Raw genomic sequence first — 14,083 nt, 5'->3', positions numbered from 1 at the left:
TAATACGCATAAAATAGTACAAATCATACAAATTTATCCAAATATAAAATAAATGTGTTTTCTCTGGCTGAATTTTTCATGTTTACAACTAGCTATACTTTTCCTGTTGTGTTATATATTATGGCTGAAAGCTGTTCAGTGAATGTGACATTCATGGCTTCATTGCTTCAACAAAACAAAACAAAAAAATAAAAGTTATGAAACCCCAATATGTACCACTCTTGTTGCTGTCAACTTAAACTAAGAAACATTTCTGTAAATTGAAATAAAGCTGAAATAATATTAAAAAAAAATATATATATATAAATATCAGGTGGTAAACTTAAAAAAAGAAACAAATGTTGCCTTGAAATAAAGTTTAAACTTAAATAAGTTGAAGTTGAAGTAGTAAAAATTATTTAATCTAAACTGAAATAAAAATAAATTAAAGCTAAAGGGAAATGAAAAACTGATAAAAATTACAAAAAAGCACAAAATACACCAAACTACTAAAAATATCAAAATTAAAATGAAAACTGAAAAAATAAAAGCTAATCCAAATATGAATAAATAGTATAATAGTAAAAAAAATTACTGAAATGAAACTAATGTGTACTGCATTCAAGTGCAAATAGTACTCAGAAAACAAAGTACAAAAGCTGTTACAGTGTGGTACCTTTTCAAAAAGTACACTTTTGTACCTCATCTACTCCTAAAAGATGCATATTAGTACCTAAATAAGTAACTTTTGATTTTGTACTTTTTTTCTGAGAGTGTATAAAACAAGGTAATTGTTTGGTACATGAGTGTTGTGCTTCTTTGGGTTTTAAGAGAGCACTGGGGATGTAAACATGACTTAAGTTCTTTATTCAGTAGTAATTGCATTAATATAATAGGCTTGACACTCCTATTCCTAATCTACATTCATCAGCCAAACCATACTGAAATGAGACTGTAAACACTGATAGGATGCGTCTAATACTTTAATAAGACTCGTAAGACACGGGGATGACAGAGTGTGTCGGTATGACAAGATCCAAACCTAATGCAGACAGACTCGATCGATAATCTATAATGAGAAAACACTTTATTGATCTGGAGGGCATTTTCCATTGTTGCATGGAGCAGTGAAGTATGTGACAGGGATGGGTTTTACTGTACATGCACTACACATCATGACATTCAGTTTGAGTCCCAGAAAATCGATGGGGTCCACACTGAAACAGGAGTTTATGAATATCCGTTGTCATTGGTCATGCGTTGCTAATGGACTGAGTGTGTTGTGATGACATACAATTTAGTAGATTGACACGACAGTCCATTCAAGCATAAAATCTTTAGTACGTACATACGGTTGGCAGTGTTTTTAACTATATGTGCACATGGTACCTTTCACATGATATGCCCTGCAAATGCAGCCATGGGTACTTTTGAGCCCGGAGCATTTCTTGGTAACACTTTACTTGAAGCCTTTATATATAATGCATTAATTAAGCATTGCAATGCACCTTATAATGCATTGTATGATCCCATGAATAATTATAATGCATCATAATACTGATCTATTCTGTTTTACACCTTTAGAAAGTATAATACATTCAAACACATGACAAACAAGCAGATTTAACAAGGAATCTGCAGATATTATAATTCATTAGGACTTTAAATATTATTTATGAGAAGATGTAATGCATTAAAGGCTTCAAGTAAATGTTACTCATTTCTTTTGTAGTATAATTATAGTGACAAACCATTCACTATATATGTATGGGGTCAAACCCACTAGAGCACCACACCAGTTTTGCTTGGCCCAACTGGATTAAAAGAATAGTTCACCAAAAATGAAAATTTGCTGACAATGTACTCAGCCTCAGGCTAGTTAAGATGTAGATGGGTTAGTTTCTTCATGGGAAAATATTTAGAGAAATTTAGCATTTCGTCATTTGCTCACCAATGGATGCTCTGCAGTGAATGGGTGCCGTCAGAATGAGAGTCCAAACAGCTGATAAAAACAACACAGTAATCCACAAGTAATTCAAACAACTCCAGTCCATCAATTAAAGGGGACATCTGATGCAAAATTCACTGTTACATGGTTTTGCATTATAAATGGGTCTTAGCAGTGTGTGGAAAGGTGGTGGTAATGCACTTATAAGTCTGCGATCCGCCATAAAGCAAGAAGAAGAAGATGCATCATGTGCCTGCTGCTGAGAATCAGTTTCCATAAAACCGTTCAAAACAGCTTTAAACAAATATGTGGGTGGATTTTGAAGTGAGAGGACTACAGGAGATGGACTTTATCACTAGAGGAAGTGTTACTATGGATTATGGACTCATATTTTAGAAATTAAAAGGCCTTTATGATGGATTTGTTTCTTACAAGCATCTACAGGAGATGTGTTTTATGTATTGAGTTAGTGTTGATTTGTTGTGGATAATTGTGATGTTTTTATCAGCTGTTTGGACTCTCATTCTGACGGCACCCATTCACTGCAGAGGATCCAGTGGTGAGCAAATGTTGTAATGCTACATTTCTCTAAATCTTTTCTGATGAAGAAACAAACTCATCTACATCTTGGATGGCCTGAGGGTGAGCACATTTTCAGTAAATTTCATTTTTGGGTGAACTATTCCTTTAAACTATCTACTTTCAGCAGTATAAACTGAACATCCTGATCTGTACTTACGGCTTTGGCTGCTCCTCACTGGGGGATTTTGACTGGGGCTGAAGAACATTACTAACCAGCTCAGTGATTCCACTGAAAGGGTTCCACCTGTTCAGACAAGCACAGCAACATCAAGTGGCAAGAACTGAGGGATGTGTTTCTCTCTCTTCCTCTAACTCTTCACATTTGGTACAACACCAAGAAATCCCAAAACATTTTGTTGAACGGTGCTGTAATGCTTGATTGCAACTTTTTGTAAGTGTGTATGTTGAATCTTCTTGCTGTTAATTTTAGTATTTAAAGAGATAGTTTTCATTTCATAAATTTAATTTAATTTTTTATTTTATTTAATTTCATTTCAATGCTGAACTGAAAAGGGGATGTTGTGTTGAATGTTTTGTTTGATGCTTTTTTTTTTTAGATTTGATATTTTATTTCCTTTTGTGTTCCAAAAAAGAAAGTCAAACGGGTTTAGTATCAATTTTGAATAGACTATCAATGTTTGAACTACTGTTCAAAAGTTTGGGGTTAATAAGATTATGTATGTATGTATGTATGTATGTAAGTATTTATGAATGAATGAAATACTTTTTATTTAGCAAGGATGCATTAATTGACCAAAGGGTCAGCTGAAAAAACAAAAAAATGTTATGGATTCCACAAAAATAACTTTAACTTTAAAAATACTTTTTAATTAAATAAATAATAAAATTTTTACACTACAAAATTTTTTAATTATATATTTAATTTTATTTTTACACTACAAATAAATAAATAATAATAAATAAATAAATAAATCAGTATATAATATTATATATATATATATATATATAAATAAATAAATAAATCAGTATATATATATATATAAACACCCTTAAAACATGTACCTCAGTAATTGTTTTTTTTATTTTTTTTTATAATTTTTTTTTGTTGTAATAAAATTTTCTAAGGTATATTATCAAAACAAGATTTTTTTTTTTTTTAAATATATACATATATATTTTTACTAATTAAAATATCTTTGTTAAATATATAGTCTCTTAAAACAAGTCTAATGCCTTTTTAACTTAAGTAAACTGATCTTGTTTGAAGGATGCTCACATGGTTTTACTGACAAACAAGAGAGTAATGGATTAGAATTGACTAAAGAGAGATGAGTGATCGGAGAAACAGCAGCATTAGGACTGAGAGAGGAGAAAGATGACACAATACGACAGCAGCTGAGTCTGAATCACAAGAGGACAGTAGTGCTGTATTACTGGAGCATTGTGGAGGAGCAGCTGACATGTACACATGGATCACTAGAGCAACACAAGGGTGCTACTGAGTGGATAAAAAGGTTAGTACGGGGGGAGAAACAGGAACCGTTTCAGTAAAAGCACTGTAGAGGTAAGAAAAGTAGAGGTGATGTTATACAAGTATACCAACTACAGGACATCATAGAGCCAAATAACTGATCACAGGTCAGCTCTCAGGTATGTGTCACAGACAGCAAAGGGTGGAAAAGGAAGGTTGAGAGCTCAAAGTACGGTGGAAGAGTTGTCTTGTACTCACTGAGCTGGCTGAGGCTTTGTGTCTTCTTTAGGAGGTTCCCTAAAAAGACATGTTCAACAGCTCAGCACACACACAGAGCAAAACAAGAGACTTAATCAAACATGAAATCATGGCATAATTAAGTCAGAAAACTAAAAATAGTAAATAAATAAATATTAGGGCTGCCAAATTTATGTTAACGTATTATATATTAAATATTTATTATTATATTACTATTATTATAATAATAACATTGCATTTCATGCAACATATGCTATTTATTGTCATTTTAGCATGATTTGAAAGACCCTTAAAGTGTTATATTTGTTTTTTTTTGTTAATAACATTGCATTTCATGCAACATGTGATTTTAGCATGATTTGAAAGACCCTTAAAGGGATAGTTCACCCAGAAATGAAAATTTACAATTGGAGATATATTTAAAAATGTCCAGGCTAATCCATGCTTTATAATGACAGTGAATGGGTGTTGAGATTATGAAGGCCAAAAAAAGTGCATCCATCCATCATAAAAAGTGCTCCACATGGCTCCGGGGGGTTAATAAAGGGCTTCTGAAGCGAATCGATGCATTTGTGTAAGAAAAATCCATATTTAAAGCTTTATAAACAGTAATCTCTAGCTTCCTCTAACTGTTGTGTGCGTGCTCCCAAGAGAGTGGCGTTTCAGCGAATGACGTAGGATGGAAGAGAGGGCAAAACAAAACACTTGTCAAAACTAGGATTTGTAAAGGAAATGGAGGATTTTGATATAAACCAAGAAGAGACTGGTTTTCCTTCTCTGTAAACAAAACTTGGTTCACGCGAGACTAGTATATTCTCACCGGAGCTTACGCTATGTCTTACATCCTACATCATCCACTGGAACACCACTCTCTCATGAACACGCATACGACAGAGATTATGGTTTATTAAGTTTGAAATATGGATTTTTCTTACACAAAAGCATTGATTAACTTCAGAAGGCCTTTATTCACCCCCCAGAGCTGCGTGGACTTCTTTTATGGTGGACGGATGCACTTTATTCTGCTTCAGTATTTATAATATCACCATTCACCCTAGACATTTTTTAATATAACTCCGACTGTATTCATCTGAGAGAATAAACTCATATACACCTAGAATGGCTTGAGGGTGAGTAAATCATGGGCTAATTTTCATTTGGGGTGAACTATCCCTTTAAGAATTATAAGTTTGCTAAGGCTAATGTAATTTTGCTTATTTAATCATCAAACTTTTGAAGTTTGAAATGTGGATGGTTGGTGTTTCTCCAGGGGTTCAGATGCTAGATGAGCTAAAGATTTCATGCTATATAAATAAACTTGCCTTGCTTGTATTTTGATACAAAATTAATCAGTTTCCATATCTGGGAAGAAGTAACTCCTGAAAATTATAAGATAAATCTACTGGCGGCCCTAATAAATAAGCAGATGATTATAAAAATAAACAAAGAAATACAAAAATATATAAACCAACATGAATATGAAAATCATTTAATGAAACATTTTAACATAAAGAGATTAAATCATATATAATGAGACAAAAATAGAACTGTTTTGCCTTATATGTGGCTTTTGGTATTGCATGTAATGTGCTATAATATTAATCTTAAATCTAAAGACCTTCTGTGTAGAATACCACTAATGTTAATTAGCAAACCACACCTGACCTAAATATACTGTACACATCGCTGAGAACTAAAATTTACCAACATCATTTTAACTTGAGATCCACAGATCTCCATTCCCACAATGCTCAGCAACCACACTACCATACTGTTCTCACTATTTCTCCAGCATACAGTATGCATAACTTACACAATATTTAGCTAATTTTCTGCATGCAGCCAGTCCCCATAATGTAGTATACAACCAGGATGCACTGCATGAAACACCATATCCCATAATGCAATGTGCTTGAGTGTTAAAAATCTGTCAGTTGTTTAACATTAAGTTTTTTTTTTCTTATCAATTAGTACATTAGAATGTTATGTTTATTGTGTTTGTGTGTATGACATTATGTGCACCTATATATTAGTGTTTACTTCAGCTTGTGATAAACTTTGATTCATCATGTGACTTTCTCAATACCAGCTGTATGTTTATAGTGGTTGTCAGTATATTATAAAGGTACAAACGTCTAAAACGTTTATTTTAGTATGTTGGAAAATTAACCTTATATCTTTTAATGAAATATACATTATTTCCTTGTAAATTTACATTGAATCAGTAAAATGTTGCTATAACATTTTTTTTTTTTTTAACAGCAAAATTCTGGCAACCGCAGCTGACATTTTTTTTTATATAATTTTTTATTATTATTATTTTGTTTTATTATAATTATTATTATTTGTTCAAACTTACATTATATATTTTACACATAACTTCACTTTTTTTAAGACCACACCTTTTGAAATCTTTTAATAGTAGTATAATAGTATATTTAATAGTAAACTGTGTTCAAAAATATATAACAATTACATGCAACAGAAAAAAAAGCAATTACTGTACTGTTATATACACAGTGAAAAGCAGTATTCAGCAACTTTTTTTAAGGCAGAGCCAATGAGCATAGGTTACTATAAGTGTAAATCCTGTTACACAACGTCTTCACACAACGGACCTGACAGAAGACTTATTGCTTGAGACTGAGGTCTCATAAAAGCTTCTACACAGAGATATGTTTACAGCATAACAGGGGGGGAAAATGAAATTCCCGGACTGTCATATGGAAATAGTTTATGGTCAAGAGAAGTCCAGTCCTGTGTGGTGTGCGGTGAAAACCCCAGTGTACAGTGTTTGTCTGGCTAAACATTGTGTCTCTCTGAACACGTAAAGAGATTACAAGCTGTGATCAGCCAATCAGCACCAGCGCTTCTAAATGCCCGACACTGAGTCCTAATGCAGCTCAGACGCAGAGATCAAGTGCACTTACAGTTACACCACTACTCTAAGGCTGATGATACACAGGGCATCTTTTTTAGCAAAGATCAGCAGTGATCAGCTCATTCAGAGACTATGGAGATACTGAGAGTGTGTTGTGAGAGTGATCCAGACATCCTGAACATCCTGAGGGGGGGATTTTAGCATGACTTTTAATGTAAATCCAGTTTGGATGCAGTGCAATATGAATGGTTCTCCAAAATGTCCATTTATTAAGGTTACACTTTTATACTATTTTGATAATCCACTTGAGACATTCTACTAACTACAAGTAACTTTGCAACTACATGTCAACTAACTCTCATTAGTGTACTAGTAGACTGTTAGGGATAGTAGAATAATAGTCAGTTGAATGTCTGTTGTCCATCAAAATAGAGTGTAAACAGATATTAAGCACTGATACTCTAATGACTGCTAGGTGACATGGAGTTTCAAAGATACTTATAAAGTGAGTGACAGTGACGTGACATACAGCCAAATTTGTACTCTGCATTTAACCATCAAAGTGCACACAAAAACAGTGAACATACACAAACCGTGAACACACATCCGGAGCAGTGGGCAGCCATTTATGCTGCGGCGCCCGGGGAGCAGTTGGTGTTGGGGTTCGGTGCCTTGCTCAAGGGCACCTCAGTCGTGGTATTGCTGGGCCGAGACTCGAACCCACAACCTTAGGGTTAGGAGTCAAACTCTCTAACCATTAGGCCACGACTTCCCCTGAAAGTAGAATGTCTAAAGTGGGTTATCAAAATAAAGTGTTACCATTATTAAGCAGAGTTTGATGTTGTAATGTATTTGGTACAGAGGATATCCACTAGGGCAAATTCCAAAACTGGAACTACCAAAATTTATTCGGAAACTATGGATAATAGGGAGGGGGAAAAAAGGTAACTGTGACTCTTTATATCACAATTCTGACTTTTTTTCTCAGAATTGCATGATGTTAACTCACAATTGTGAGTTACAAAGTCTAATTCTGAGGCTACTTTCTCACAATTCTGACTTTATAACTTGCAATTACATGATTATATCATGCAAATATGAGAAATAATCAGAATTGTACGTTTTGGGACTTTTTATTTAATCAACAAAAAGCTTCTATCTACACAGTCAAATGGAATGCAAAAACTTTGAAGCTCAATATTTCAAAGCTACTCGGAATGCAGATAGAACCTTATAATTCCAAGGGGACGTAGTGTAGTTCGTTTATAGCCTACGTTTAGCTTTTTACTTCTGCCGATTGTATTTATGCTTTAAAATCTATAAAAAGCTGTCTTTCTCATGAAGTACAAAACATGCAAGAATCATAAACTTGTGTTGGTCACAGATCTTTTTATATGCATTAATCCAAAAGCGAATCAGGGTGATGCCAACTTCAGGCAATAGCATGTTAGAATGTTTGAATGGAGTGTGGATAGAATATGCCTTGTGGCTTTACTCTAATGTTTGTCAAGTGAGCACGGACCATTTAAAGCAAAAGATGAAACTGCAAATCATACAGCAACTGAATATAAGAGACACCCTTTATTATTCATAAATGGATTGCATACTATAAATGTTCATTAAGCAAATTCATTAAGTAGCTACTGTAAGTGTATCTGACCAGGCAGCCAATCACAGAGCAGCTGAATAACATCACTGCACAAGAGGCACAACATTCCCTAATTCTTAAATGCTGCACTCACTCTGTGTGCTGTCTAGAGGACTACCCAAAGGCCTGTCTCTCTTAAATCTGTCTTTGTGTGTTACGTCACTTTATGACATGATTAAGAAGACATGCAGTCCATTCAAACTGCAGCTCAGATGTGCAAAGAAGCCAATTCACACTCTGTGACTCTGTCACCACTCTGCCCTTGAGTCAGACATTTAACCCCTGCATGCTCCAGCGGAACAGTCAAACATGCAAAAAAGTTTTAAAAGAGTCATTTGTTTATACTCAAGGCAACCTATGGATAGCTTATAGCTGACTCTGCACAATTTACTGGAATATGAGAAAGAATCTCTAAAACTAAATGCACTAACATCTGTTGTCAACAAGGGATGAGAGTTTTTTCCAGCATCAGAGGTTTATCAGACCTCACCTCTGTTTCGTTCTCCATCTGAGCACAAACCCGGCAGAGTGTATGTGAGACTTCAGCACTACTATTATGAAAACAGACACGCATAGAAGAAGATACAAAATCTAACTTATTGCAGTGGGTCTGCACTTACTTGATTAATACTTAACCAGCATTTGACTGACTTAGCAAAAACTCTCTAATCTTCATAAGAAGCCTCTTTTTTCCATAGATCATCACTCTGAGCACTTAACACTCAGGAGTGAGTGAGTGCACAAGATATGGACGTATCTGGTGGAAAGCACCATGTCGCCTCCTCAGATGACCATTTGTGCGCTGCTTTTTTAGCACGCTCTGCCAAAATACATTTCAGCATCAGCCGCTGATATTAGGGATGTGCAAAACTACATTCAAAAACAGCTAGACGGAGCGCAACAGAATCTGACAGATGGCAGGGGTCTCAAGACACAAGTTTTAAAAAGTTTTGACTTTCATTTCCTATACTCAGGAAATTATAGTTATTTTTTTAAGATGTCCTTGGTTCAGTGTACTTATACACTGAAGTACTAAGTGACATTAATTAACTACATGTACTTACTATATGTTAAGGCTTAGGATGAGGGTTAAGTTTTAGGTTAGTTGCATGTAATTACGCATAATTTATTGTTATTACTATAGTAAGTGAAAGTAACATGTAACAAGGACAATGTAAAATACTATAACCAAAATGCTAACCTAAAGTATAAGCAACAGTAATGATGATATTAGCACCATTAAGAGAGAAATCGTGGTAACACTTTATTTTACAGTCCTATTCAGCATGTATATACTACTGTATGTACTTATTATTGTAATTCTGGGCAGTAACTAGGTACTAACCCTTAACCTAACCTTAACCCATGTAGTTAAATGATCCAGTTCTTTCTTAGATAAGTACACTGTAGTTACATGTAAGTGCACATATTGTAAAATAAACTGAAATCACATGCTAATACAACAGCTTGTTGTATTCCTCATTTATCCATGTCACTTTGGATAAAGGTGTCTGCTAATAAATGTAAATGTAAATATAGAAATTACTCATGAGGAATATTTGGCACTTAAATCTCACTTAAGTTTGAAATGTGTCCAAAGTGCACAAAAACTTTCAAACAACTGTTCGAAAGTTTGGGTTGGCAACATTCTGTAATGATTTTAAAAAATAGTATCTTATGCTCAGCAAGGTTGCATTTGTTTGATCAAAAATACAGTAAAACAGTAATATTGGGAAATAATATTGCAACTTAAAAATTAAGTTTAATTTATGTTAAAATGTAATTTATTCCTGTGATGTAAAGCTGAATTGTCAGCATCATTACTCCAGTCTTCAGTGTCACATAATCCTTCAGAAATCAGTATGATATGGTAATAATATATAGTTTGTTAGTTCATAAGAGAATAGTCTCAGTTCTCTATAAACAAACTGGCACATGGCAGAGGTGTAGCGCAGCTGAAGCTCACGCTGTTTGGCAGTGATGCTGGTCAGGTGGCCTACAAACAGACGTGAGCGGAGCACTGGCACAGCACTCGAGGTTCACTGGGTTCAGTCCAGCCTCAAAACGTGGAGCCAACTGGGCCACTCCAGTAAATAATATGCCTGCTCTCTCTAAACACAGAGCCCACTGCATCTGAGAGCAAATATTAATGGCAAGAAGCAGAACCAGAGCGCAAGACTGCTAGATAAACAGATGCTTAATTATGCGATAGTTGAAATAAATATTTCAAAATCTTTCCAGTGCCATGAGTTATACATGGATGCATGTGGATAAAACTATCAATTCTCAGCATTCAGTTTGTCTCTAGTATATGAAAAAGCCAAATCTAGTATAATATAATATGTATAATCTAGCACTGATTATATATAGAAATACCAGATGACTGTAACACAGTGGACTCCAGGTTATGAGTGGTCCATGATCATGTGACTTTTTGAACAGACGCTCAGATGTTCGTGATTCCTTTAAAGCACAAGATGATCTTTTGAATCGTTCTCAGATCATGCTGGAAAACATGATTGTCAGGTTTCATACAAACTTGCGGAGCTCATGCAGATCAAATGCTGCATTAAAACAAAACGGATATTTTCCAATTCATGCTTATTTTTCACGCTGGTAATATAATATGAACTGAAATGTGTGTTAAGCTACAAAAACAATAGCATCTTGACTCAACAAGTGCAAATAATTTTGACTTTTCGACCAATATGGTTAAAAATGCAATTGCTTACATTTGATTAGTGACCTAAAAATAATGCAGAATCTTCTGTTTCATGACATAAAAAAAATCATATAAATATATATATATATATATATATATATATATATATATATATATATATATATATATATAGTGCAGAACAGTGTAGAATCTTAATTTCATACCATAAAAAAGTATATTGTTTTTTTCAAAATTAATTAAATTAATTAATTAAAAATAATATAATTTGTAATACAATTTGGGTAGCACTTTAATTTACAGTCATGTTCCACATGTACATACCCTATGTACTTGTTATATTAATTACAATAACTGGTTAATAACTAGGTACTTACCCTGAATCTAACCCTAACCCATGTAGTATTACCCAGTATTTAAGTACAGGTAAGTGCACGTACTGTAAAATAAAGTGCAACCATAATTTGTATTAAACTACTATATAGTAATTAAACAAGAATGTTTCAGACAGAATTGGAGGAAGTATAGCATGTCACACACTGCTTTCACTGCTTGATATCATGTCAGCTATCTCTGTACACACAAGAAAAACAGTTGCACCGTTGCAATTAACAAGGCATGTCAAGCAAGCACGAGCACACACACAGAGAGGCTCTGGACAGCGCCGTGGTGCTGAAAACACCGCGCCACGGCAACCGCAATCGCGCAAATGCGACGCGTTAATGTTTAACGTCTGACCTATTCGACACAGCACGCATTAAAACGTGTAGTAATATCTGATGGGATTTTTAGCGAAGATGGCGCCCACAGCCAACCCAACCCACCAGAGCCTGAGCACAAGTGAGGCGAAATACTACATCCACACGCGGCACGAGCGACGCAAAGCCTCCAGGCGCGTGACATTGACCCCTCTGACGATTAACCCGGGCGTTTTGTCCGAGCTCGTGTCAACAACAGCCTAATATTGACAGTCTACGTAAGCAGACGTATTAAATTTCAGCAGACAGTCATGCTGAAAATGACAGGGAGCCCGCATAGAGCCCTCCTCGCCCCCTATTAAGGGTGCTGAACACAACCAGCTGGCTTACTTCAGCATGGACTGCTCTTTCTCCTCCTCTTTCTTCTGTCGCTCCATGACCGACAGGATGATCTTCCTCTCCTCCTCGGTGAGGTGGCTCAGGTCCGGCGGAGCGGGAGCCGCAGGGGACGCGGCCGGGGCCCCCCGAGCTGACATTTTCAGGTGTAGATGCTGCTGAAAGAGCGATAAATGAGCATTAAGTACATCTGCAGAGACCCCATGCAGCCTACACATGTGCTCTCGCTATATAATGTTTGTGTTTATGGGATGCATAACTGTATTGATCTCATCTAAATGGCATTGTGATGCTGAAGAGCGCAGACAGCTAATGGGTTTATAATAACACATTATAGCTCATCTCTAACACCTTCACACCCTGCCGGTGTATGTGCGCATGGAAGATACAGTGGTACATTATTAGCTATAATCAATATAACCCAGTGACAGCATGGGAACCGCGTGTGCACAATCTAATTTGTCATAATGGTTTATAATGTAGTTTGTCTTCTTGGTTTAAGGTGTGGGATATTCTTATGGTTAGGCGCGTTTCCGGGAGCCGAGGGCATCCCAAGCGTGCCTGTCGAGTGTGTGTGGAGATAAAACGGGCGCTTGCCTTTTATTTCGAAATCATGGTGAATGCAGTCTAACCCATGGCTGCTGCCGCTTACGGAGAGCTCTCGCGCATCGTCCAATGATAGGGCGCGCGATCCCTTACTGCGGTAATCGGCAGACGCCTTCCCCGCGAGTCTCTCCCGGTTGCTGCCGCCTCCGCTGCTAACTCCAAGAGATTTCTTGAATGCACAAAAAATGGATGCGGTAGGGGAAACGGTCCGATAGGACAGCGAGGCGGAGCGACAGTCTTACGTAGGACAAAGATCAGATGGGCTGGGTGCGCGCGCGGGGGCGGCGGAAGTGCGCGCTCCCGGACACATTCATTGACATGAGCTGGAGTTGGGATGTACACTATGATGACAATCCATCAACCAGATTTCTATCTATCTATCTATCTATCTATCTATCTATCTATCTATCTATCTATATATATATATATATATATATATATATATATATATATATATATATATATATATATATATATATTCTGTGTTATAATTTTTTAACGGTTTATGTCACAGACTGTTGTGAAATAATGTCTTTTCATTTAAATTCGTTTTTTTTTTCTCTTCCCCTCCTCAGAGCTCTTTAAGAAGTAAGTATGTTACCTGCCAGAAAATCATCCACGTGTTCTTGCATAACTAAAATGCACCCAAATGCATAACCAATTGAGTGGCAGATTATAAATTAAATATTTAAGTAATATATATTTTAGCGTTCAGTTAGCGGCATTGCACGTTGTGAATACATTAATACATTTACACTACGGTTCAAAAGTTTAGGGTCAGCATGGTTTATTTATTTATTATTATTATTCAGCAAGAGCTAATCAAATTTCTCAAAAGTAACAGTGAATGCTTTCAAAATTATAAAAAATTTCTAATTCAAATAAATGCAGTTTTTTTTTCATTGAAGAATCCTGAATATATATATATATATCACGAAGCAGCACAACTGTTATGGGCATTGATGATTATAAGAA

The 14,083-nt window shown here is 35.5% G+C and overlaps 1 protein-coding gene across 29 annotated transcripts in view; it reads right to left on the bottom strand.

Moving 5' to 3' along the window:
- The window catches only part of LOC109062068 (regulating synaptic membrane exocytosis protein 2-like), a 128,403-nt gene extending 114,973 nt beyond the window's left edge, over positions 1 to 13,430 (bottom strand). For 5 of the 29 annotated variants that reach the window (XM_042775972.1, XM_042775978.1, XM_042775979.1 and 2 more), the window contains exons 1-4: positions 13,100 to 13,428; positions 12,497 to 12,657; positions 4,200 to 4,238; positions 2,667 to 2,753 (exon numbers count right to left, since the gene is read on the bottom strand). In XM_042775972.1, the coding sequence (XP_042631906.1) occupies positions 2,667 to 2,753; positions 4,200 to 4,238; positions 12,497 to 12,642 (272 nt within the window). In that variant the 5' untranslated portion in view covers positions 12,643 to 12,657; positions 13,100 to 13,428. Of the gene's footprint in view, positions 1 to 2,666; positions 2,754 to 4,199; positions 4,239 to 12,496; positions 12,661 to 13,099 lie in introns of all 29 variants that reach the window. The other 24 variants (XM_042775974.1, XM_042775981.1, XM_042775982.1 and 21 more) reach the window with 12 other exon arrangements.
- Between the last annotated feature and the right edge of the window lie 653 nt (positions 13,431 to 14,083).

Source organism: Cyprinus carpio, chromosome A19 (assembly GCF_018340385.1).
Source record: "Cyprinus carpio isolate SPL01 chromosome A19, ASM1834038v1, whole genome shotgun sequence".
Classification (NCBI taxonomy): Eukaryota; Metazoa; Chordata; class Actinopteri; order Cypriniformes; family Cyprinidae; genus Cyprinus; species Cyprinus carpio.
Note: the sequence above shows the minus strand (reverse complement) of the source record. Positions and strands in the feature narration are given on the sequence as shown.